The sequence below is a fragment of the Canis lupus genome, chromosome 6 (assembly GCF_048164855.1).
Source record: "Canis lupus baileyi chromosome 6, mCanLup2.hap1, whole genome shotgun sequence".
Classification (NCBI taxonomy): Eukaryota; Metazoa; Chordata; class Mammalia; order Carnivora; family Canidae; genus Canis; species Canis lupus.
Genome location: NC_132843.1, coordinates 45,966,364 through 45,991,465, shown reverse-complemented (window position 1 = coordinate 45,991,465; position 25,102 = coordinate 45,966,364). Strand labels below are relative to the sequence as shown.

The 25,102-nt window shown below is 35.0% G+C and overlaps 1 protein-coding gene across 25 annotated transcripts in view; it reads left to right on the top strand.

Annotated features, from left to right (window-relative positions):
• CATSPERE (catsper channel auxiliary subunit epsilon) overlaps nt 1-25,102 on the top strand; it is a 199,931-nt gene that overhangs the window by 22,671 nt on the left and 152,158 nt on the right. For 10 of the 25 annotated variants that reach the window (XM_072830306.1, XM_072830305.1, XM_072830298.1 and 7 more), the window contains 3 exons: nt 1,982-2,055; nt 2,346-2,415; nt 4,590-4,660. Coding sequence is in view for 6 of the 25 variants with exons in the window: in XM_072830295.1 (XP_072686396.1) it covers nt 1,982-2,055; nt 2,346-2,415; nt 4,590-4,660 (215 nt within the window). In the remaining 19 variants the exon portion in view is untranslated. Of the gene's footprint in view, nt 1-1,981; nt 2,056-2,345; nt 2,416-4,589; nt 4,661-23,857; nt 23,972-24,221; nt 24,247-25,102 lie in introns of those variants that run through there. The other 15 variants (XM_072830300.1, XM_072830303.1, XM_072830310.1 and 12 more) reach the window with 7 other exon arrangements.

Sequence of the window (25,102 nt, the reverse complement as noted above, 5' to 3'; positions counted from 1 at the left end):
CTCCTCCTGTGTCTCCCCCTCTCTCTCTCTCTCTCTCTCTATGTCTATCATAAGTAAATAAATAAATATTAAAAAAAAAGAATGGAGTCTGCTCAAGATTCTCTCCTGCCCTTTCCCCTGCTTAAGCTCTCTCTCTGTCAAATAAATAAATCTTTAAAAAAATTAAAAATAGAAATACTAAATACTATTTCTAAAAATAGAAATATGATTTAATAATTCCACTACTGGGTATTTACCCAAAGAAAATGAAAACACTAACTCAAGAAGATTAATGCACCCCTCTGTTTATTGCAGCATTACTGAAAACAGCTAAGATACAGAAGCAACCTAAGTATTTATCGATAGATGAATAGATAAGTAAGATTGCTTATCAACAGATGAATGGTTAAGGAATACACACACACACAGGAATATTACAGAGCCATACCAAAGGATGAGATCATGCCATCTGAAACAACCTGTGTGGAACTAGAGGGTATCTTAAGTGAAATAAGTCAGACTGAGAAAGACAAATACCATACGATTTCATTCACAAGTGGAACCTTAAAAAATAATAGCAATAACAAACGAATAAACAAAAAGCAGAATCAGACCCATAAATACAGAGAACAAACTGATGGTTGCTAGAGGAAAGGATAGTGGGTTGGGCAAAATGGGTGAATGGGTGTTCCAGTTATGAAATGAATAAATCAGGGGAATAAAAGACACAGCATAAGGGATAATAGTCAATGATATTGTAATAGCAATGTATCTTCACAGATGGTAGCTACAGTTGTGGTGAACGTGGCGTAATATAAAAATTTGTGAAATCACAATGTTGTATACATAAAACTATTGTAATGTTGTATGTCAACCATACTCAAAAAAATTTTTTTTTGCTCTATATATTTCAGGGCTATATCTTCTGGTGATTTTTTCCTCTTTTTTCTTCTTATACACTGTCATTAATCCTATAATTTCAAATTTATGAGATAGCTGGTATTATAATCGCCATTTTACAACTAAAAACACTGAAAAAGTGTTTATGTATATATATTTACATGAAACGTGTACATATGTGTATATACATAATTGTTACTATAAAGGTGATATTGGGTTCTAAACCTGGCTTAAGAAGAAGACAGGGGGATCCCTGGGTGGCGCAGCGGTTTGGCGCCTGCCTTTGGCCCAGGGCGCGATCCTGGAGACCCGGGATCGAATCCCACGTCGGGCTCCCGGTGCATGGAGCCTGCTTCTCCCTCTGCCTGTGTCTCTGCCTCTCTCTCTCTCACTGTGTGCCTATCATAAAAAATTAAAAAAAAAAAAAAAAAAAAGGAAGAAGACAGGGGCACCTGGTGGCTCAGTTGGCTAAGTGTCCAACTCTTGATCTCAGCTCCAGTCTTGACTTTAGGATTGTGAGTTCAAGCCCCACATTGGGCTCCATGCTGGGCCTGGAGCTTCCTTAAGAAAGGAAGAGGACCAATGTTGAGACTAAGACTAATGATGTTAGAAAGTGGATCAGTATCCTTCAAAAGGGGAAAGAACTTATAAATGAAAGAATGTGGAAGAAGGAAAAAAAAAAGGATTAAGGAATAAGGAAAATGTGACTGATGGAAGTTAGTGTGGTAGAGTCAGGGATATGCAAAGAGTAGGACTTCAGAATTTACCATGACTTGTTATTAAGTGAAGGATCTTGTCTCACTCATTTTTCTTCATCCTTAGAATCTAGTGGAGTGCTAGTCACCTGCTAGACACTTGGTAGATTATTTTTGAAGTAAAATAAAATAAGAGTCTTATAGTTTCTGGGGGGGAGACATCTGAAGTGTCTTGGAAAAGTTACTTTTCCTTTGTCACATTACTTTGTACAGTTTTAAAGGAATTAAATTTTAGTTATTCTTTCTTTAATTGTAAGAACCCAGGAAATTGAGCCTTACATCAGAACACTGAGATAAAAATTTTGGATCAGATTTTTTTATTTGAACTATCTTACCTTCTTGTTTAGATTAAGTTAGAGTATGAAGGAACATCATTTTCTGAGTGGAGTGTGCCAGGAACTTGTTCTGTGAAAAATAAAAGGTAAGATTTTTGCCATGAATGTCAATATAATGTGTGTATTTACACATAAAAATGTATTCATATAGTGTGAACATTCAGATTCAAGGCTGTGATTGAATGTAAATTTCTTCCCATTGCATAGGTGTGAAAAAAAAGACAAAATCTCTTTGACAAAAGAAGTATTGTTATATTTTTTATTTTTCTAATTAACATACAATTAATGTTTTTAGGCTTAAAAAGTAGTAGGGGAGTTTTTACTAATCTTGTATGTCTCTATGCTTATTTCTCTTCCTGTTCTTTTTAAATACTAGTTCACCCAAGACAGAACTACGTTGTTTTTCTCCTGGTTTTCAGACTATAAGACCAATTGTTACGGGCCCAGTAAGTTGATTTTAATGATAATTATTACATCTTGCAAATTATTTCTCTACTACATTTTGTTTTACTTATTTGGGCTTTCAATCTGTTTTAAATAGTATAAGTGTTAAGTATAAATAAGAGGTATTTTTAAATTATTGTCAATATGGCAATTTTCAGATATATCTCATAGCAGATTATAAGTTAGGAAATGATATGTGATTTTTACTTTAGCCTTTTTATCAATGAGCAAAGAAAGCCCCAGTTACCTACCATCTTAATGATAATAGTACTTTCTGCTGAGTGGGTGTCATGTCACATACCTTTATGACAGTTTCCTGGAATAAAGACCATTTCTGTTTCTAGCAAGTTTGTTCTTAAATATTTTCTTTAATTCAAGAAAAAACATGTGAATGCAAATACACGAAAGTGATGTTGAATCTTTTCTTGTTTACAAAAAAAGAAAAAATTAAGCATTAAAAACATTGGCCCTTTACTAATTAGTAACAATTACTGGCCACATACCTCATAGCTGATATTCCCACACAGGTGTGTCTAAAGCCACTGCTATAGAGACTCCCTGTAATAAATCTTGTCTTTATTTTGGGACTTGTGCCTTCTTTTTAATTAATAATCTGTATTTTCAGAGAATAAGTAGAGTGATGTGGGAAAGACCAGATGAATATTAATTCATTTTTTTCAAAACTTGTTGATTAAAAAATATTTGAATTTGGCTTTTGAGTTTATGAATATCCGCCAGGTTCATGGACAGAATTTCTCAGCCAGTAAAGGCTTACTCCTTTTCCTTTTGTTGTATAATGGAAGCCCAAATGTGTAATATTATATAAAAATATGTACACACAAATATACACATGTATAAGAATATCTTTGTCATTTATGTAGAGTGCCATCAGATCTTATAACTTTTAAGAATGTATGTACATGCTGATCTCTGAAATACGCTCAAAAGCACTCAGATCCAGTAACCAAAAATGTCTCCAGGCATTGCCAATTTGTCTGTGGATAGTTCCCATATTTGTTTCCTGTGAACAAAATCATCTCTGATTCAGAACCATTAAAGAAAAAAATTAATTGAATTGTTTTGATGAATAAGGCTGTCTAGGAAAACTCACTATTTTCCTTTACACACTCAGAGAACACTTCTATTACCAGATGTGGTGTGCGGGTGTTGATTTCCGTACTATTTCTGACACCAGCTGAGTGTCCTACAGTTCAGAGTTCTGGCATTTTCTACATGGAGTCAACTTCACATCCCACAGGTTAAGGGCTCAGTTCCACAGGATTGCTCCACTTCAGATGTCAACTGCAAGTTCCAGTTTGTCACCTGACTGACTGGCTATGAATCCAGGTTCCCACCACCTTTTCCTCAGGTTCAATAATCTGCTAGCACAGCTCATAGAACTCAGGAAATCACACTTACCAGTTATAATAATAAAAGATATGATAAAGGATACAGTCAACAGCCAGAGAAGAGGTACAAGAGGCAAGGTCTAGAAGAGCCCTGAGCTCAGGAGATTCTGTCCCTGTGGAGTTGGGTTGTGTTACTCTGCCACCATGTGGATGTGTTTACCAACTGGGAAGCTCTCTGATTTTTATGAGGGCTTCATCATATAGGCATAATCAGTCATTTCAATCTTTAACTCATTTTCTGGTTTCTCTCCCGTCTCCAAAGGGTGGGAGGTTGAGCTAAAAGTTCCAAGCCTCTAATCATGGCTTAGCCTTTCTAGTGACCAGTGCCCATCCCAAAGCCCACCTAGAGTCGCCTCATTAGAACAAAAGGGAGCTCTATGTCAGACCCTCCTATCATTCAGGAGGTTATAAGAGTTGTAGGAGCTCTGCATCAGGCACCAGGATCAAAGGCCAAATATTAGCAGGAAATGGGTGCAAAGGCCATATGTACATGTTCTATTATTTCACAAAGACAAATATAACAGAAACAATAAGCTATCTAAAAAAAAAAAATAAGCTATCTAAATTTGTCACTCATGATAGTGAGTAGCTAAAGAATAGAACTAATATTATATGAATATTCATTAGTTCTATTCAGAAATTTGTTCATTATACTTCTTCTGATCTTAGATAATTTAGTTCCTCTGTGACTTTTATGCCAGTATCCAAATTTGTGTTTATTTTACAGTTACCATTATATATCATAGTTGATTTTCCATTTCTTTCAGGATTCAGAAGAAGAACGTAATTTGTCTGTGGATAGTTCCCATATTTGTTTCCTGTGGTATTATAAAGTTATGTAAGTAATGTAATATTGAATACAAGGATAATTAGTGCTTTTTAAGAGTATTTAGCTTTGGATGCCTGGGTGGCTCAGTCAATTGAGTGTCTGCTTTCAGCTCAAGTCATGATCCTCGTCATGGGTCCTGGGATGGGTCCTGGGATCCTGGGATGCCGCCCAGGATAAAGCTCCCTGCTCAGTGAGGAGTCTGCTTCTCCCTCTGTCCTCTGCCTGCCCCCTGCTCATGCTCTCTCTCTCTCTCAAATAAACAAATAAAATTTGTTTAAATTTTTAAATTTAAAAAGCGAGTATTTAGCTTTATATTAACTAAACTACAAATTGATTATCTGGATTATAATTTCCATATAAGCTTTTCATTCACCAATCAAGATATCCTCAAATAAGATGCTAATCTAATATTGGGGAACAAACAATAAAAACAATAGCAACAACTATTTGAACATATGTTTCTAATGTTCAGACTTTATGTAAATTATCTCTTACTTTTCATAACAGACACACAAATGTAATTATTATTATCTTTATTTTATAAACAAGGAAATGTGAGCTTGGATAGGTTAAATAATTTGGATAAAAATACACAGCTACTAAAAGATAGCATTGGGATTTGACTGGTTTTTCAGACTACTGGGCTCTTTGATTTCCATCATATACATCCTGTTCCCAAAGGATGCTCTTTGTTTTGGATAGTTTCTCAAACCCATTTGAACATGAGTGTGAATAAAATGAAACTAATACCAATGTATTCATCACACAAGTCAAGAACTAAAACATTACAGTACCCTAAAATCTGCTACTTAGAAATGCAGAATCTGGGGCCTACTTCCTGATCTCCTAAATCACTATCTGCATTTTAACAAGATCCTGTAGTCACTGTATGTATATTATTGCTTAGGATGCACCACTCTGATGCACATAAATGAAAGTTCCTCTAGGATATGACCTTTTGACTAAAAGTAGAATATACATTTGTTCAACTTTACTAGGAAATGCCTAAATGCTTTTTGAAAAGATAGTTCAAATCTGAACCTCCACCAGCAGTTGATGGAAACTCTCATTGTGCTACATCCTCACTAACACTTAATATAATCTGATTTTTTAGTTTGTCAATCTAGTAAGTGTGAAATTGTGCCATTGTGCTTCCAATTTGCATTTCCTTGATTACTTTGGTGCATATAGTCAGTTATTAATGAGGAATTTTTTTTTCCCTCTGTGTTAAATGAAATGTTTACCCATTTTTTAGTTATTTTAAGTTTCATAATAATTTATATGATTTCATTACATTTTTTAAAGAATTTGTTTATTTATTCATGAGAGACACAAAGAGAAAAATGAGTGGGAAATATCAGAAAGGGAGACAGCACATGAGAGACTCCTAACTCTGGGAAATGAACTAGGGGTGGTGGAAGGGGAGGGGGGAGGTGGGCGGGGTGGGGGTGACTGGGTGACAGGCACTGGTGGGGGGGCACTTGATGGGATGAGCACTGGGTGTTATTCTATATGTTGGCAAATTGAACACCAATAAAAAATAAATTTATAAAAAAAAAAAAAAGAGAGACACAAAGAGAGAGAGATGCAGAGACACAGACAGAGGGAGAAGCAGACTCCATGCAGGGAGCCCGACATGGGACTCGAGGATCACGCCCTGGGCTGAAGGCAGGTGCTAAACCAATGAGCCACCCAGGGATCCCTGATTTCATTACATTTTAATTACTAGGACATTATCTTTACATTTCAACATATATATTGAAAGGATTTTATCCCAGTTTAGGCAGCTTTTCCCTTCTCATGAGCTCTATTGATAACTGGCATCCTTAGTATTGTAGGCGAATTTATCAGCTCTTACCTTAATGGGTTTGTGAATTTTTAGATCATTTTAAGAAATGGGTTGTTTTCCAAAAGTCCACATAATTTTGACTTCTACAGTTAAGTCCTTAATTCATCTGGAATTAGTTTTTGTATATACTTTGAGATAGGGATCCAATTTTATGTTTTTGATGTGAATAATTAATTTTATCAGACCCAATTATTGAAAAATATATTTACCCATAATGCCTACTTTGTCATAGATCAGTTTTCATGCATGTAGGTTTCTTCCCAGCTGGCTATTCTGTTCAGCTGATCTGTTTGTGTACTTAAATAACTACATTATCTTTATTACTATGATCTCATTTTGCAAATCTTGATAAGGGACAGTGCTAGTACCTGCATCATTCTGACCTCAACTCTTGTTCTTACTCAGGAGTATCCTAGCTATATATTAGGCCTATTTTAACTCCGTATGAATTTTTAGAATTGATTTGTCAAATTCCACAAAAAATAAACTCTAGTAGGGATTTTTATAATTTGTCTAAATATTTAAATCAAATTGGAGAGTCTTTTAACTCAAGAGTAATATATAACCTTCCATTTATTTAGGTCTTCTTACATGTCTACCAATAAAATTTAATAGTTTTTCATAAAAGTACCGAGACATTTTTATTAGACTTATTCTGAGATGCTTTATAATTTTGTTACTATTATACTCAATTTTTTAAAGTTGCATTTTTCTAACCAGAACTTCCTGTTGTATAGAACACAACTTGTTTTTGGATATTGATTTTTGTATTCAACAACCTTGCTAAATTCTTACATTAATTCTAATAATTTATTTATATATTCTCTTGGAATTTTTGCAAATCATCACCTGCAAATAACGGTGGTTTGTTTATCCCTTTCCAGTAACTATGCCTTTTGTTTCTTTCATTCTTACTACATGGCTAGAATATTCAGTATTCTTACTGTATGGCTAGAAGGGTGAAAACAGGCCTCCTTATCATATTCCTGATCTTAAAAGGGAGACTCTTATTTTCCACTATTTTGTAGAATATTTGTTATAGATATTATGAATTATGAATATTATTAATTAACCTTTACCCAGTTAAGGAAGTTCCCTTTTATTCCAAGTTGGTAGTGAATTTTTCTTATGACTCAGTGCTGAAATTTATTAAAAGATTTTCTGCTTGCACTTAAAAGTTTATATGGTTTTCCTGTTTTACTATGTTAATGATGAAAAATAGTTATTAATATTCCTACATTAAACTAACCTTGTGTTTCTAGAATAAGCCAACTTGGTCTTGATGAATTCTCTTTCATATATACATTGATAGATTTTGTTTGCTAATATTCTGTTGAGATTTTCATATGAGTATATGAATACTCATAGTGACATTGGCCTATGGTTTTACTTCCATTATACAACCATTTTCCACATTTGCTATGGAGGGAGACTGTGCTAGACTCACAACATAAAATAGGAGTAGTCATTTTTTTCCATTCTGAGAGATTTTGTGTAAGATTGAAATACGTGTTCCTTGAGCATTTGATGGAAACTTGCATGGAAGTTTACTTAGATCTGTTGTGTGTGTGTGTGTGTGTACATGTATGTGTGTGTAGAAGGATTTCTTAAGTGTTAATTCAACCTTTTAATGGTCATAGAATTCTAATTCTTGTAAAATCCATTTTTGTAAGTAGTATTTTTCTAGAAATTTATCCATGTCTTCAGTTAGTAATTTTAGTATCAACTTTAATATAAAGTTGTCTGTACTATCCTTCTATATATTTTAGTCTCTGAGGTAGTTGTAGTTATGCTTCTGTTTTAACTTTTCTAATAATTTTATTTGTGCCTTCCTTTGTTTCCATGTCCTTGTGGTATTTCTATTTTGTTACTTTTTTTCAGAGAACTCTTTTGGCTTTGTTGAGCTTTTCTATTGCAATCTATTTTATCTCAACTCATACATTCCCTTATTTTTGTCTTTGAATTTGTTTTTCTAAAACTTAAGTTGGCTATTTATTCCATTAGGCTTGAGGGGTTTTTTTCTAATGTGTACGTTTAAGGCAATCAGTTTCCTTCTAAGCACCTTCATAACTGCTTCAAGTATTATGAATACCTCCTAATTGTGATTCTTTTTGTTATTGCTCAGAAATAATTCTCTAATCCCTGCTATAATTTGTTTGACCAATGAGTTGTTTAGAAATGCATTTTTTAGGGGCACCTGGGTGGCTTAAGTTAGTTGAGTGTCTGCCTTCAGCTCAGGTCATGATCCCAGGGTCCTGGGATGGAGTCCAGGAAAGGCTCCCTGCTCAGCGGGGAATCTGTGTCTCCTTCTCTGTTACTCTTCCTGCTTGTGCTGTCTCTCTCTCCCTCTTTCTCTCTGTGTCAAATAAAATCTTGAGATCTTAAAAAGAAAGAAATGGACTTTTCAATTTACAAACACAAGAGAATTTTTAATTACTGTTTTTTAATTACAACCTAATTATATTGTGATCAGGGAAGGGCCAGAGTCTAATTTTTGGCCTAGCATGTAATCAGTTTTTATAAAGGTCCCATGCATACCTAAAGAAAATTGTTTTCCTTGTTGGGTCAAATACTGTATCCACAATTGTATTCAAGTTTGTTATACGAATTGTTCAGATCTTCTGTGTACTTATTTGACTCATTGTCAGTTTGATCTATCAATTAATGAGAGGGCTCTGCTCACATGTCCCACTATTATGGTAGATATGTCACTTTTCCTTGTAGATACCTAAGTTTTTATATTATTTTTTGAGGATATCTTTTAGGTGTATGTAACTTCAGAATTATTGAGCCTTTTTAAAGAATTGAAACTTTATTTGTAGTGACCTTGCTTGTCACTTGTCACACTTTTTATTTTTTGCTTTATGTTTTGTTTTGTCTTATTCATGGGCCTTAATCCATTGATTTTCAAGTTTTCTTATAAACTTATATTTTAAATGTTTCCATTATGAATGCTGTGAAACTAGATTTGCTATGTTTTCTAGTATGATGATCTTTGGTTTTTAATTGGGCAATTTAGTGCATTTATCTTTACTGTGGTTACTTAAGTACTTAAATTTATATCCATGATGAGATAAATGTACTTTCCATTTACCTGCTTAAAACCCTTTACATCTTCAAAATGTTTTAATCCTGATCAGACTTGGTCAATATTTTCATTCCAATCAGTTCCTTTCTCCTTTTTTCTTGACTTTATTTTTTTCCTGATTCAATTTTCCTTCATGCTTATTTAGAAATCATGAATTGTATGTCTATCTTACATGATACTTCAGTAATTTTAACATGTATCAAGTCTAAATTTAATCAATACATTTATTCTTCTCTCAACACAAGAATATTTAGAATAATTTTATATTATACCTCTTTCAACTTCTATGCCATTGTATTCTGTATTTTCGTTCTAGTTTATTTTAATACTCTCAAATTTGACATTATTATTACTGTGTTTTACCTCTATATAAGGATTTCTCCGATCTGTCATACTGAGTTTACTTCTGCCTGAAATACTTCATTTAGAATTTCAATTAGTGAAGTAATCTGTCAATGGTAAATACTCAGCTTTTGTTTGTCATAAAAATTTTTATTAAATTTAATTCCTGAAAGACAGTTTTGATGGATAAATAATTCTAGTTTCCTTGTTATTTTCTCTCAGATTATAAAGACATTTTACCACTTTGATATTATTATTCCTGAGGAGATAGTTACATTTCCTTTGTAGATTATCTTTTTTTTTTCCCATGTGTGCTTTTGAGATATTCCACATTTGCTAAAAATTTGCTAAATTGCCATGATTTGTGTTTGGGATTGACAACTACATATACCTATACAATCATCACATAAAACAATATATAGAATATTTCAACCTTCTCAGAAAGTTTCCTTTTACAGACAATCTCTTACCCTTAGAGGCAGCCACTGTTCTGATTTATATCATCATAATTTAGTTTTCCAATTCTTGAACTCCATATAAATGTAATTATAATTTATGTACTCTTCTGTATCTGGTTTCTTTTTTAACTTATTTATTTATTTATTAGTTTTTGAGAGAGAGAGCGAGAGAGAACACACATGGGCAAGCCTTCATGTGAGCAGAGGGAGGAGGGGCAGGGGGAGAGGAAAGAGAGAATCCTAAGCAGGCTCCATGCTCAGCTTGGCTCAGAGCCTGACATGGGGCTTGGTCTCATCACTGTGAGATCATGACCTAAGAGGAAACAACAGCCAGACACTTAACCATCTGAGCCACCCAGACACCCCTGTATCTGGCTCATCTTCCATATAAGACTTTTGAGACAAATTCATGTTGTATGTTTCAGTAGTTTGTTCCTTTTTGTTTTTAAATAGAATCAGTATATAATTATATCTCAATTTGTTTATTCATTCTTCTTTGTTGTTGCACATTTGGGTTTTATCCAGTTTAGGGCTTTTATGAAGGGAGTTCCTGTGTACATTTTTGTACAAGTCTTTTTGCAGACATAAATTTTCATTTCTTTTTCATGAGTAGAATTTCTGGATCATGAATTGGCAAATATTAAACTTTTTAAGAAAAAGCCAAATCACTTCCAAAGCAATTACTTACCAGCAATGTATGAGCATTCCAATTGCTCCATATTTTTGTCAATATTTAGTGTTTTCATTATAATGGTAATTAAATTGTATGGTTTTTTATTTCAATTTTTAATTTAAGTTTTAGTTAGTTAACATATATGATAATATTGTTTCCAGGTGTAGAATTTAGTGATTCATCACTTACATGTAATACCCAGTGCTCATCACAAGTGCACTCCTTAATACCCATCACCCATTTAGCCCATCCTCCACCCACCTCTCCTGCAGCAACCCTCAATTTGTTATCTGTAGTTAAGAGTCTTATGGTTTGCTTTCCTCTCTCTTTTTTTCCCTCACCCTATGTTGGTCTGTTTTGTTTCTTAAATTCCACATATGAGTGAAATCATACAGTATTCGTCTTTCTCTGACTGACTTGTTTTGCTTAGTACAATGCACTCTAGCTCTATATACATTGTTACAAATAGCAAGATTTTATTCTTTTTGATGGCTGAATAAATACAGAATCTTTATCCATTCATCAATTGATGGACATTTGTGCTCTTTCCATAGTTTGGCTATTGTTAATAATACTGCTATAAACATCAGGGGTATGTGCCCTTCAAATTTATATTTTTGTGTTTTTTGGGTAAATACTTAGTAGTGCAATTTCTGAGACATAGGGTAGTTCTATTTTTAACTTTTTGAGGAAACTCCATACTATTTTCAAGTGGCTGCTCCAGTTTGCATTCCCACTCACAGTGTAAGGGATTCCCCTTTCTACCCATCCTCCCCAACATCTGTTGTCTCCTGCATTGTTAATTTTAGCTGTTCTGACAGGTATGAGATGGTATATTTCATTGTGGTTTTGATTTGTATTTCCCTGATGATGCATGATGTTGGGCATCTTTCCATTTGTCTGTTAGCCATCTGTATGGCTTCCTTGGAAAAATGTCTGTTCATATCTTCTGCCCATTTCTTAACTGGATTATTTATTTTTCAGTGTTGAGTTTGAAAAGTTCCTTAAAGATTTTGTTTGGCTACTAACCCTTTATCAGATATGTCATTTGTAAATATCTTCTCCTATTCTGTAGATTGTCTTTCAGTTTTCTTTACTGTTTCTGTCACTGTACAGAAGCTTTTTATCTTGAAGAAGTCCCAGCTGTTGTTTATATTTGCATTTCCTTGATAACTAATGATGTTGAGTATATTTTCATGAGCTTATTGGACACTCCCAAAAAGCCTTTTGCAAATTATATGTTTAAGTCTTTTATCTAGTTTTTGATTGGATTATTTGTCCTTTTACCATTCATTAATTTGTAGTATTTCTTGATACAAGTCATATGTCAGATATATGTTTTGTGAATACTGGCTATTTGGGGTCTTTTTTTGCTCCATACACATTTTAGAATTGTTTTTTTCTCTTTCTGTGAAAAAAAAAATACCACTGGAAATTTGATAGGGATTTTATTGAATCTATACGTTTTGGGTAGTATGAATACTGTGACAATATTAACTCTCTTGATCCATGGACATAGGATACATTTCCATTTATTTGGGTCACCTTCAATTTCTTTTTATCAATGCCATAGTTTTTGGTATATAGATCCTTCACTTCCTTGGTTAAACTTATTACTAAGTATTTTATTGTTTTTGATGCCATTATAAATGGAATTGTTTTCTTCCTTTTTTTCAGATTGTTAATTGTAGTGTATAGAAACAACTGATTTCTGCATGTTGATTTTATATGCTTCAACTTTACTGAATTTGTTGATTACTTCTAACATTTTCTTGGTGGAATCTTTAGAATTTTCTATATACAAGTCCATATCAGCAAGCAGAGATAATTTTCCTACTTCCTTTCTGATTTGGATGCCTTTCATTTTTCTTACCTGATTGCTCTGGTTAGGATTTCCTATACTGCATTGAGTAGGAGTGGTGAGAGTGGAATTCTGGTCTTGTTCTTGATCTTAGAGGAAAATTTTCCACCTTTCACCATTGGCTATAATGTAGCTATGGGCTTGTCATATATTACCTTATTATGTTGAGGTGTGATCTCTCTATACCCAATTTGTTGAGTTTTTATTAAGAAAGGATGTTGTATTTTGTCAAATATTTTTCTGCATGTTTTGAGATGATTGTATGATTTTTGCCTTTCATTCTATTAATGTAGTGTATCATAGTTATTGATTTGTATACGTTGAACCATCCTTTCACCCCAGAAATAAATCTCACTTGATCATCGTGTATGATCCTTTCAATATGCTGTTGGATTCAGTTTACTAGTATGTTGTTGAGAATTTTTGCATCTATTCATCATCATTTCTTGTAGTGTTCTTTCCTAACTTTTATTTCAGGGTAATGCTGGCCTTATGAAATGAGTTTGAGAGTTTTCTCCTCTTCAGTTTTATTGGAAGAGTTTGAAAAGTATTGTCATTAATTCTTCTTGAAATAGTTGATAGACTTTACTAGTGAAGCCATCTATTCCTGGGCTTTTCTTTGATAAAAAAATGTGTGCTTACGGATTCATTCCCATGACTCATATTAGTCTGTCAAATGTTCTACTTTCTCCTGATTTAGTCTCAGTAGATGATATCTTTTTAGTAACTTTTTAAAAAGATAGATTTATTTGTTTTTTTGTTTGTTTGTTTGTTTGAAAGAGAGAGAGAACACAAGCACACAGAGGGAGGGAGAGGGAGACAGAGAAGAGACACTCTGCTGAGCAAGGAGCCCGATGTAGGACTTGATCCCAGAACCCCAGGATCATGACCTTAGCCAAAGGCAGATACTTAACTGACTGAACCACCTTCGTACCCCTCTTTTTTGGAATTTCTTTCTTTCTTCTAGATTGTCAAATATATTGGTCTATAATTGTTCATAGTAGTCTCTTATGTAGTCATCTGCATTTCTGTAGAATTTGTAGTAATGTCTTCACTTTAATTCCTGATTTTAATAGTTTGAGTAATCTTTTTCCTTAATCTAGTTAAAGTTTCACTACTTTTGTTTATCTTTTCAAAAAATAGTTCTTAGTTTTGTTGATCTTTTCTATGGTTTTCTGGTCTCCATTTATTTCTGCTCTGATCTTTGTTATTTCCATTTTTCTGCTAACTTTGGACTTAACTTATTTTTCTTTTTCTGGTTCATTGAGGTATAAAGTTAGGTTGATTATTTGAGATCTTTCTTTTTTCTTAATGTGGGTATTTACCACTATAAATGCCCCTTCTTAAACTGTTTTTCTGCATCTCACAAGTTTGTTGTGTTTTGCTTCAAGATATTTATTGACTTTTCTTTTAATTTCATCTTTGACCTATTAGTTGTTCAGTGTGTTGTTTAATGTCCATGTATTTGTGAATTTTCCAGTTTTCCTCCTGTTATTGATCTAGTTTCATACTCTTATGGTCATAAAAGATACTTGGTATAATTTCAATATTTTAAAATTTATTGAGACATGTTTTTTTTTTTTTAACCTGACATTTGATCTCTCCTGGAGAATATTCCATGTGTGCTTAAGAAGAATTTGCATTCTGTTGCTTTTGGATGGAATATTCTGTATATGTCTGTTAGGTCCATTGGGTCTAAACTGTAGTTCAAGGTCAACTTTCTCTTATTGATTATCTATTTAGATTATCTATCCATTGTTGAAAATGCAGTGCTAAAGTCTCCTACTATTATTCTATTATTGTGTATTGCTCCCTTCAGATTGGTTAGTATTTGTTTAATACATGGTGTTCTGATATTGGGTGCATATTTATTTGCAACTGTTATATCCTCTTGGTGAATTGGCTTATTATTATGTAATTACCTTCTTTGTCTCATATTAAACTTTTAAACTTAACAATCTATTTTTCTGATATAAATATAGCTACCCCACTCTATTTTGGTTTCCACTTGCATGAGTTGCCTTTTTCCATCCCTTCACTTTGGGTCTATGTATGTCCCCAAAGCTGAACTGAGTCTTTCATAAGTAGCATATAATCGGGTCTTATTTTTTATCCATGCACCTGTTCTATACCTTTTGATTGGAGAATTTAATCCATTTACATTAAAAGTAATTATTGTTAGGTAAGGACTTACCAATTCCATTTTATTAATTATGTCCCTACTCTTTTTTTTTTTTGCTGTCCCTTTGTAAATTGATGATCTTCCACAATGATATACTTTGAGTCCCTTCTCTTTATCTTGTATGTACCTATGATAGCTGGGTTTTGTTTTGTTTTGTTTGTTTTTTGCTGTGATTACCCTTTGGTTTACTTGAAACATCATATAGTTATAACAGCAGTCTATTTGGGGCTTCTAGCAGCTTACCTTGTATCATATGTAAACACTCTACTGTTTTATTTTCCACCCTATATTTTATGTCTTGCTGTCACTATTTACATCTCTTAAAAATGTTTAATATATTTTTTTGTTATTTTTCACTCAAATATAATTAACATACAGTGCTATATTAGCTTTAGGTGTACACTATAATGATTTAATAATTCTGTACATTACTCAGTGCTCATCAAGATCAGTGCACTCTTAATTCCCTTATTTATTTCACCAATGCCCCCACCCACTCTTGGCAACCACCATTTTCTTCTTTATATTTAAGATTCTGGTTTTTGCTTGTCTCTTTTATTTCTTTGCTTGTTTGTCTTTGTTTCTTAAATAGCACATGAGTGAAATTATATGATATTTGTCTTTCTCTGAGTGACTTACTTCACTTAGCATTATATTCTCTATGTCTACCCATGTTGTTGCAAATGGCAAGATTTCATTTTATTTTTATAGCTGAGTGATATTCCATTATGCATATACCATATCTGTGAACACTTGGGTTGCTTCCATATTTTGACTATTGTAAATAATGCTACAATAAACATACACAAACAGGTGCATATATCTTTTCAAATTAATGATTTCCTATTCTTTGGGTAAATAGTAGTAAAATCACTTGATCATGTGGTAATTCTATTTTTTATTTTTTTGAGGAACCTCCATACTTTTTCTCAGAGGGGCTGTGCCAATTTGCATTCCCATCAATACTGCATGACAGTTCATTTGCCTCCACATACATCCTTGCTAACACTTATTATTTGTTTTTGTTTTTTATTCTAGCCATCTGACAGATGTGAGGGAATATTTCACTGTGGTTTTGATTTGCATTTCCCTGATGATTAATGGTGTTGAACATCTTTTTCATGTCTCTATTGGTCATCCATATGTCTTCTTTGGAAAAATATCTATTTGGGTCCTCTTTTTAAACTGGATTGTTTGGGTTTTTATAGTGTTGAGTTGTGTAAGTTATTTGTGTATCTTGGATATTAACCTGTTACTGGATATATGATTTGCAGATATCTTTTCTTATTCAGTAGGTTGTCTTCTTATTTTGTTGATGGTTTCCTTTACTGTGTCAAAGTTTTTTACTTTGATGTAATCTCAATAGTTTACTTTTGCTTTTATTTCCCTCAACTGAGGAGATATATCTAGGAAAATGTTTCTACTGATGAAAAGAAATTACTGCCTATGTTCTCAGAGTTTTATGGTTTCAGGTCTCATGTTTAAGTCTTTAATCCATTTTGAGTATATTTTTGTGCATGGTATAAGAAAGTGGTCTGGTTTCATTGTTTTACATGTAGCTGTCCAATTTTCCCAGCACTGTTTGTTGAAGAAACTGTCTTTTCTGCAATGTATATATTAGCATTCTTTGTCATGATTAATTGACCATAAAATCACGGGTTTATTTCTAGGCTGTTGATTCTGTTCTGTTGCTCTATGTGTCTATTTTTGTGCCAGTACCATACTGTTTTGATTACTACAGCTTTGTAGTATATCTTGAAATCTGGAATTATGATACCTCCAACTTTGTTCTTCTATCTCAAGATTGCTTTGGCTATTTGGGATCTTTTGTAGTTCCATACAAATTTTAGGATTTTTTTTCTAGTTCTATGGAAAATGTGGTTGGCATTTTGATAGTGATTGCATTAAATCTGTAGATTCCTTTGTGTAGTATGGATATTTTAACAATATCGGTTCTCCCAATCCATGAAAATATGGACTATGTTTCGAGGAATTTATCCATTCATTCTAGGTTATCCAATTTGTTGGCATATAATTTTTCATAATATTCTCTTATAATTGTTTTTATTTCTGTGATGTTGGTTGTTATTTCTCCTCATTTGTTTCTGATTTTCAGTTCTCTCTCTCTCTCCCTCTCTCCTGTGTATGTCTGTCTGTCTCCTGTGTATGTCTGTCTGTCTGTCTTTATGTCTCTCTTTTTGATGAGTTCAACAAACGGTTTATCAGTTTGGTTGATATTTTTAAAGAACCAGCTCCTGGTTTTATTAATCCATTCTATTGTTTTTTTAGTCTTGATTTCATTTATTTCTGCTCTAATCTTTTTTTTTCCTTCTACTGACCTGGGGCTTTGTTCTTCTTAGGTCTGGTAGGCATAAGGTTAGCTTTTTTATTTGGGATTGCTCTTATTTTTTTAATTAGGCTTCTATTAGAACAGCTTTTGCTGCATCCCAAAGATTTTGGACCATTGTGTTTTCATTTTTCCTTGTCTCTTTGTATTTTTTTTATTTCCTCTTTGACCTATTTAATTGTTCAGTAGCATATTATTTGGCCTCATGTATTTGTGTCCTTTCCAGATTTTTTCTTGTGATTCATTTCTAGTTTCATACATACCATTGTGGTCAGGAAAGATGCATGATATCTTTTCTTAATTTATTGGGTTTTGTTTTGCTGTCTAATATGTGATCTATTTTGTAGAATGTGTAATGTGCTCTTGAAAAGAATGAGTATTCTGCTGGTTTGGGATCGAATGTTCAGAACATCTGTTTGATCCATCTGGCTTAATGTGTATTCAAAGCCACTGTTTTCCTTGTTGATGTCTGTCACTATGACTTATCCATTGATTAAAGTGTGATGTTAAGATGTTACTGTCAACTTCTTCCTTTATATCTGTTAATAGTTGCTTTATATTTTAGGTGCTCCTAAATATTTATGGGTGCATAAATATTTAAAGTTTTTTTTTAATATTTACAATTGCTATGTCCTCTTGTTGCATTGTTCCTTCTATCATTATATGGTATCCTTCTTTCTCTCTTGTTAGTCTTTGTTTTAAAGTCTATTTTTGTTTGATATAAGTATTGCCACCTCAGCTTTCCATTCACTTCTATTTTCATAATAAATGTTTTCCCATCCTTTTACTTTCAATCTGCATGTGTCTAGAGGTCTAAAGTGAGTCTGTTGTAGGCAGTATATAGAAACATCTTACTTTTTTTTTTTTACATCTTACTTTTTTATCTATTCAGTCGCCCTGTGTCTTTTAACACAAGTGATTGAAGCACTTACATTTTTTTACATATAAAGTAACTATTGATGGGTGTGTACTTATTGCCTGTTTCCTGGTTGTTTTTGTAGTTCCTTTTGGTTCCTTTCTTTTTCTTTTGCTCAATTCCCTGGTGGTTTGATGGCTTTCTTCAGTGATAAACTTGGATTTCTTTCTCTTTATTTATTGTGCATCTCCTTAAGGTTTTGGATCTGTGGTTGCCACTAGGTTCACCAGAACCAGGCACTTCAGGGCTCTCTCCTATGTGGGTTGTGTGTGGCCTATTGTTGTGGCTGAGCCACATTTGCCTTTAGTCCAGCTGGCCACACTGGGGCCTTTTGCCTTTTGTGGGTGCACCTGGTGGGATTTAGTCCCTGTGCCAATCTGGAGCAACTGTCGGCTTCCAATTTGGCCATGTCAGAAGTCAGAGTAGATGCCTATCCTCACTTGTAGTCTCACCAACCTATAGAGCACTCTCCTGCCTTATCCCAAAAGGCCTCCATTGGTGGGTGCAATCTGACAGACTAGATGTGCCCCAATTCTGTTTGCTGAGGCTTCACTTGTACCAACTGCAAGGTCCTCTCCCTGCCAGTCCCTTCAGTGGCTTTTGTTGGTGGGTGGAGTTGACAGTGAGACTCTGGGTGCTGCAGTCACATTGAACTACAGGGCTTTATTCCTGTGCTGCCCCTGAGGGTTTTTTGTTTGTGAGTGGAGCCACAGTCAGACCAGACTGATCAGTAAGGCACTCAGTTTGCACTGCCAGCTACAAGGTTCAGCTGCTGGGACTGTGGGAACACTGGTGTGTGTGTGTGTGTGTGTGTGTGTGTGTGTGTGTGTCTGTGTGTCTGTGTGTCTGTCTATTTTCCCCTCTCCCCAGGGCTGGAGTCACTTTGGAGAGCCATTGGTCCCTGCCAAGACTGCTTTTGCAAGGTGTGTTGGGGCAGGAGCCACTTTGAAGGGACACCTGCCAAGTCGGATAGGCTGGATGGGGTGGACATTCAGGAGAGTGTGGAGGCAGAACATGGAGTGTTAGCAAGATATATGGATTGTCTTCATGCTGGTTCCCACAAGTTTCAGCTGTCTAGGCTGGTGGGGGGTGGAGGTGGGGCTCAGAGAAATGATGACTGCCAGCTCTTTTTTTCTTGGAGAAGTCTCCTAAAGATCCTCCCTGCCCTTCCAGTGTACATTCTGAGATTAGTAAATAAATCTATACCTCAGTAAATATCTGCTGTATACCTCAGGCACTTTCCAAACTACTGCTTCAATACTGTATTGTGGCTGGGTTATTTATTATGCTGGCCCTTTAAGAGTGGGGATTCAGTTTCCCATTGCCCTATGGCCCTCCTGGAGCTGAGCCCACTGATTTTTATAGTATTCAAGGTTAATTGCTGATTGTAAAAACTCATGAAATTGAGCCCCATTGGGTTTTAGAGCCAAATGTCCTGGGTACTCATCTTCCCAGTTTGGGTTGCCCATACCTGGGGTGCCTGGTGTGGAGTCTGATGCTCTTGCTTCTCCATGCTTATAGTGTCCCTCCTGTTTCTGATTAATCTTGCCAAAGTGTTTGGTTCCCAACTATGTTTCTGCCCTTCCTACCTTTTTTGATGTGGTTTCCTCTCTGTGATTAATTGTGGAAAGTCTGTTCTGTCAGTTTTGGGTCATCTTCTGTGTTAGTTGCACTCGTGTGACTGTTCTCTCTATGTGGGATGCAGTGAACTTAGGATCCTCTAATTCTGCCATTATCTCAGAACTCTCTATCTCTTTATGTTGTGTATCAATTCCCAAATTATTGTATAACTATTTTTAATAATTTTGTCCTTTCACTTTTATATTAAAGTGAAGTGGCTAACACACCACCTTGTTATGATATTAACTTAATTCAGAATCTCATTATATATTTACCTTTACTCTAGTTTGTTATATATTTTCATGTTTTCCTTTACTATAGACCTTTTATATCAGCTTGAAGAACTCCTTTCAGCATTTCTTATGAGGCAAGTCTAGTGGTGATAAATCCCCTCAACTTTAATTTGTTTGGGAAAGTCCTTATCTTGCCTTCACTTCTAAAGGACAGATTTACTGGTAAAGTGTTCTTGCTTGGCAGTTTTTTCTTTTAGCGCTTTAAATACATCATCTCATGCTCTTCTGACCTGTAATGTTTCTGCTGAGAAATCCACTCTTCACCTAAAGGAGATTCCTTTATATGAGAGGAATTTTTTTCTCCTGCTGTTTTAAAAATTCTCTTTTTGTCTTTGGTTTTAGACAATTTTATTATAATGTTGTGGAGGAGATCATTTTAGATTGAAATGTTGGGGGAACAACTTTATGAACTTGAATTATTTTTTTAAAGATTTTATTTATTTATTCATGAGTGACACACAGACAGAGGCAGAGTCATAGACAGAGAGAGAGAAGCAGGCTTCTTGTAGGGAGTCTGTTGTGGGACTTGATCCTGAGACTCCAGGATCACAGCCTGAGCTAAAGGCAGACACTCAATCACTGAGCCACACAGGCATCCCTATGACTTGAATATCTAATCTTTCCCTAGGTTTGGGAAGTTCTCAGCCATGTTATCTTTAAGTTTCTCCTTCTCTTCTCTTTATGGGATCCTAGTGATACATAGACTGTTTCTCTTAATGGTATCCCGTAAGCCTCACAAGTTTTGGTCTTTCCTTTTTATTTATTTATTTAATTTTCTGAACTGAGTATTTGCAAATATTCTGCCTTTGAGTTTGCTGATTTTTTCTTCTGTTTGCTCTTGGAGCTCTCTTGTAAATTCTTCAGTGTAGTCATTATATTCCTTAGCTTGAAAATTTCTGGATTGTTGTTTTCTTTTTACGTATTCTATCTTTAAATTTCTAATTTTGTTCTTCTATTTTTCTGATTTCATTAAATTGTTGATCTTTTTTCTCTTGTAGCTCTTTGGTCATTTTTAGAACCATATTTTGGATTCCTTTTTAGGATATTTATCTCCATTTGGGGGGACCCATTACAGGAATTTACTGTGTTCCTTTGGTAATATAAGGATTCCCTGATTCTTCATGTTCCCTTTGGCCTCAAGTAAGTATCTACATATTTAAAGAAGCAGTCGCCTCTTCCAAACTTTGGGAGATAGACTTTTCTAAGAAAAGTCACCTGTGGGTAGAGTATACTATGACCCCAGGTTTTGTGATGTAGGGCAACTCAGGAGCATGTGGAATCTTTGGGTTCAGGGAGGCATGATGTCTCATTAGCTCAGGTCACTGGGGTCCATAACATCAACAACTGTGTGGTATTTGGCAAGCACTGTGTGTCCACAGTGACTACAAGGGCTGTTAGGGTTCTCAGCAGCTCCTACAGGTCCAGTGACTAGAGACCAGAGCAGGAAGTGATAGTGGCCCAAGACAGTGATGTGCACATACTCAGCTGTGGGGGCCTGCCATAGTTTTCTGTGAACTGTTTCAGACACACACATAATGTTGAGGGCAAGGGCCTGGTTGAATAGGCAAACTGGCAGTTGTAGGAACCCTGACTATTTATGTGCTCTCTTGTGGCTGTGGTGTCTCACTACAGATGTAGGCACAGCAGTGGAGGCAAGTGATAGTAGACAGTGCCAGATCTAGGCTCATAAATAGCTTTGAGAGCCTTGGCCATTGGGATCTATTCCCATAGCTGTAGGGTCTTGTCACAGACATGCCCATGGTAGCAGAACAAATAATGGGAATTGGGATAGGGAGCTTATAGGTACACATTTGGAGAAGCTAGCTCCAAGTACCCACAAGGGAGTGGAGGTCAGCTGTGGGGTTCTAGGCTGCATCTTACACTTGCACAGCTTAGAGGCATGGGGCTAGCTGCCTGTGTGGATCCCATTCCTGGCAGTGGTGAGGGTAGGGGAGTGAGAAGGGATGCAGACAGCTGGCATATGCAAGTGCAAAAATTTGTGGGGTAAAAACCAGTGAAGTCTGCAGAGGTCCTTGGTGGCTGTACTGATCACTGGTTTCTTCTGTGGTGGAAGTTTCCAGGTCCTCTGCAGAGAGCAGGTCACTGGAAACACTGGTTGCTCCCATTGTGTGGCTGACGCTGGTGGCCCATTCCCTTCTTCCATGTTTCTAGTCATCTCTATACATCTCACCTCTGCCAGTCCTTGGGTGGGATGAAACCAAACAGGTCCTTCATGCAATACCCAGAAAGGCTGAGGAAGCTGGTCACTCTCTCTGCTCTCCTTTACCTGGGGAGGGGAACTCTAGCTGGTGAGTTCCCTCTTGGCCCTGAGCAGTGCCAGCTCAGTGGATAGGGTGATAAGGTCAAAATGAAGCATTCTTTCTTCCTTTTTTGTGCAGTTGTTCTCAGGTTTTTGTTCCACTATGTTAAAGTTTCTTAAGTGGACTCTCGAGTGTTTCCAGAACTGTTTCTGTTTGTAGATAGCTGTCTAATTGTTGATCTTTGTGGGGGCATGAAGGCTGGCTTCTACGGCACCATCTTGGTGACATCAGCCTTTTTTATTTCTGTAATTATCCTTTCTCAGTTTTTTCTTTGCCTTTTTATGATCTATCCTTAACTTTAATGTCAGCTCCATTCAAGTTTCTTTCCTTGGCCCTCTTCTCACTCTACACTTCAGTCTGTATACCACATCAAGAAAGCTATGCAAACTGATAAAAGATCCAGCAGACTGTTGCTAATTTTCCATGGGAATCAGATTGTTACTTTAACATCAACCAAGTCAATTTCTCTACCAGGTTACTTTTTATAAGCTTTTGAGTAATTAAAACTAAATAAAGTCTTTCACGTATTATCAGTACATTTCTCCTTTTACCTTTAAATTTTCCTTCCCAGATAGACAGGTAACTCAGTGACCCACTTCTGTTCTTATTTCCTGCACCTCTGACAAGTAGCATAACCCAGGGCAGATATACCAGCCCTGGAGCGATGGATCTTTTTGATCAACCTAGTCCTTTGTGAACTCTTAACATATTTGCCTATCAAGATTTACAGTACTTATATTATTTCTAAAATCAGACTGATCATATGAAATATTATTTTCATTATATGGTCTCAGAAACTCACTGCACACATATTTACTGATTCCCAAAATATCTTCATTTGTTTTATACATAACAGTGTACTGGGCATTGTGCAGCAATCAGCAAATAAGAGAATAGTTCTGAGGCACTGAATTTTAGAGATTATATGATAAGGAAAATATAGATATCTTTAAATGAAAAAAATCACTTTCCAAAAAACACGCAACCTAACATATAAATGAATGTTGTCCCTTTCAGAAAGTTTACATTGAAAGGCTGATTAATAAAGGATTTGCAGTGCTAATTGATGAACCCGTTTTTGACATAAATTACAGCAGGTAAACACTACAGGTTTTCTTAGGCAAAATGATCATGTCACATTTTAAAGATTACTCATACAACTTTGCCTATGTAAAATTGTAGTATTGTTAAGGCAGCATGCAGATTCAAGATTCTCAGTCTTTTTTTTTTTTAAAGATATTATTTATTTATTCAAGAGAGACACAGAAAGAGAGGCAGAGACACAGACAGAGGGAGGAGAAGCAGGCTCCATGCAAGAAGCCTGATGTGGGACTCAATCCTGGGAATCCGGGATCAGGCCCTGTGCAAAGGTAGGCGCTCAACTGCTGAGCCACCCAGGCGTCCCAAGACTCTCAGTCTTTTGACACATAATGGCATGTGAGAATCAATAGTTATGTTTAATCATAGACATATGTAGCTTTTTTAAACATTTGGTATTTGTTTATGTATCTGTAATAGAATATATTGAAGGACTTAGAAACATGTATATTGAAAGTGGAATATTCAAACTAATATTTAGTGCGCTGTTTACTAAAATATGGTTCCTCTTTTTCCCAACAGAAATTTATTTCACAATTTAACCCAGGTAAAACATTTTTTAAAATTTTATATATCCTTCATGTATCACTACTATATTATTTCCTTCTAATCTGTCATGTTTTCTAGAAGGAGAATTTTCCAAACTAATTTTTCAGCAAAATTTGCTTAGAGTACAATGATACTTCAGATATATTCGAGAGCTCCACAGACCTTTTCCGGAAGTTCATGAGGTCTACCATTTCCCAACTATATATCTATGTGAGGATAGATTTTCTCCACCAAAACAACGTGCTTCCTTCCACCAAAACAACATATACCGATAGCTTGAATATAGGAGGACAGATGATAATTCAGTTGTTTTATATTAAGACAGATATTAAAGACATTTTGTAATGTAAAAATGTAAAACAACCATTTTTCTCATTTTTTTTGTCTTGGAAAACAATTATTTTTAAATTTTTTCATAAAAATATATATCATGTTAACATTTATGGGTTTACTATAGTTTTCAAAATAAATTAATAAATATCTTCAAATTTCTCAGTTTTAATTTGTCTCATGGTAAATATTGCTAGATCTAACCCACCTAAAGCAAAAGCTCTGTGAGCTTCTCAATAATTTTTAAGGCAATGAAGGGATCTTGAGAGAAAAGGGTTATAACGTCTGGTCCAGAGAATCTTTAATTATAGGAGATGAACTGAGGATTGCTGGAGGGGAAGTGGGGGGATGGGGTAATTGGGTGATAGGCATCAGGGAGGGCATGTGATGTGATGAGCACTGGGTGTTATCTGCAACTGATGAATTATTGAACTCACCATCTAAAACTAATTATGTACTATATGTTGGCTAATTGAACTTAAAACAAAAACAAAAACATCTGGTCCAAGGATGGAAGATGACCA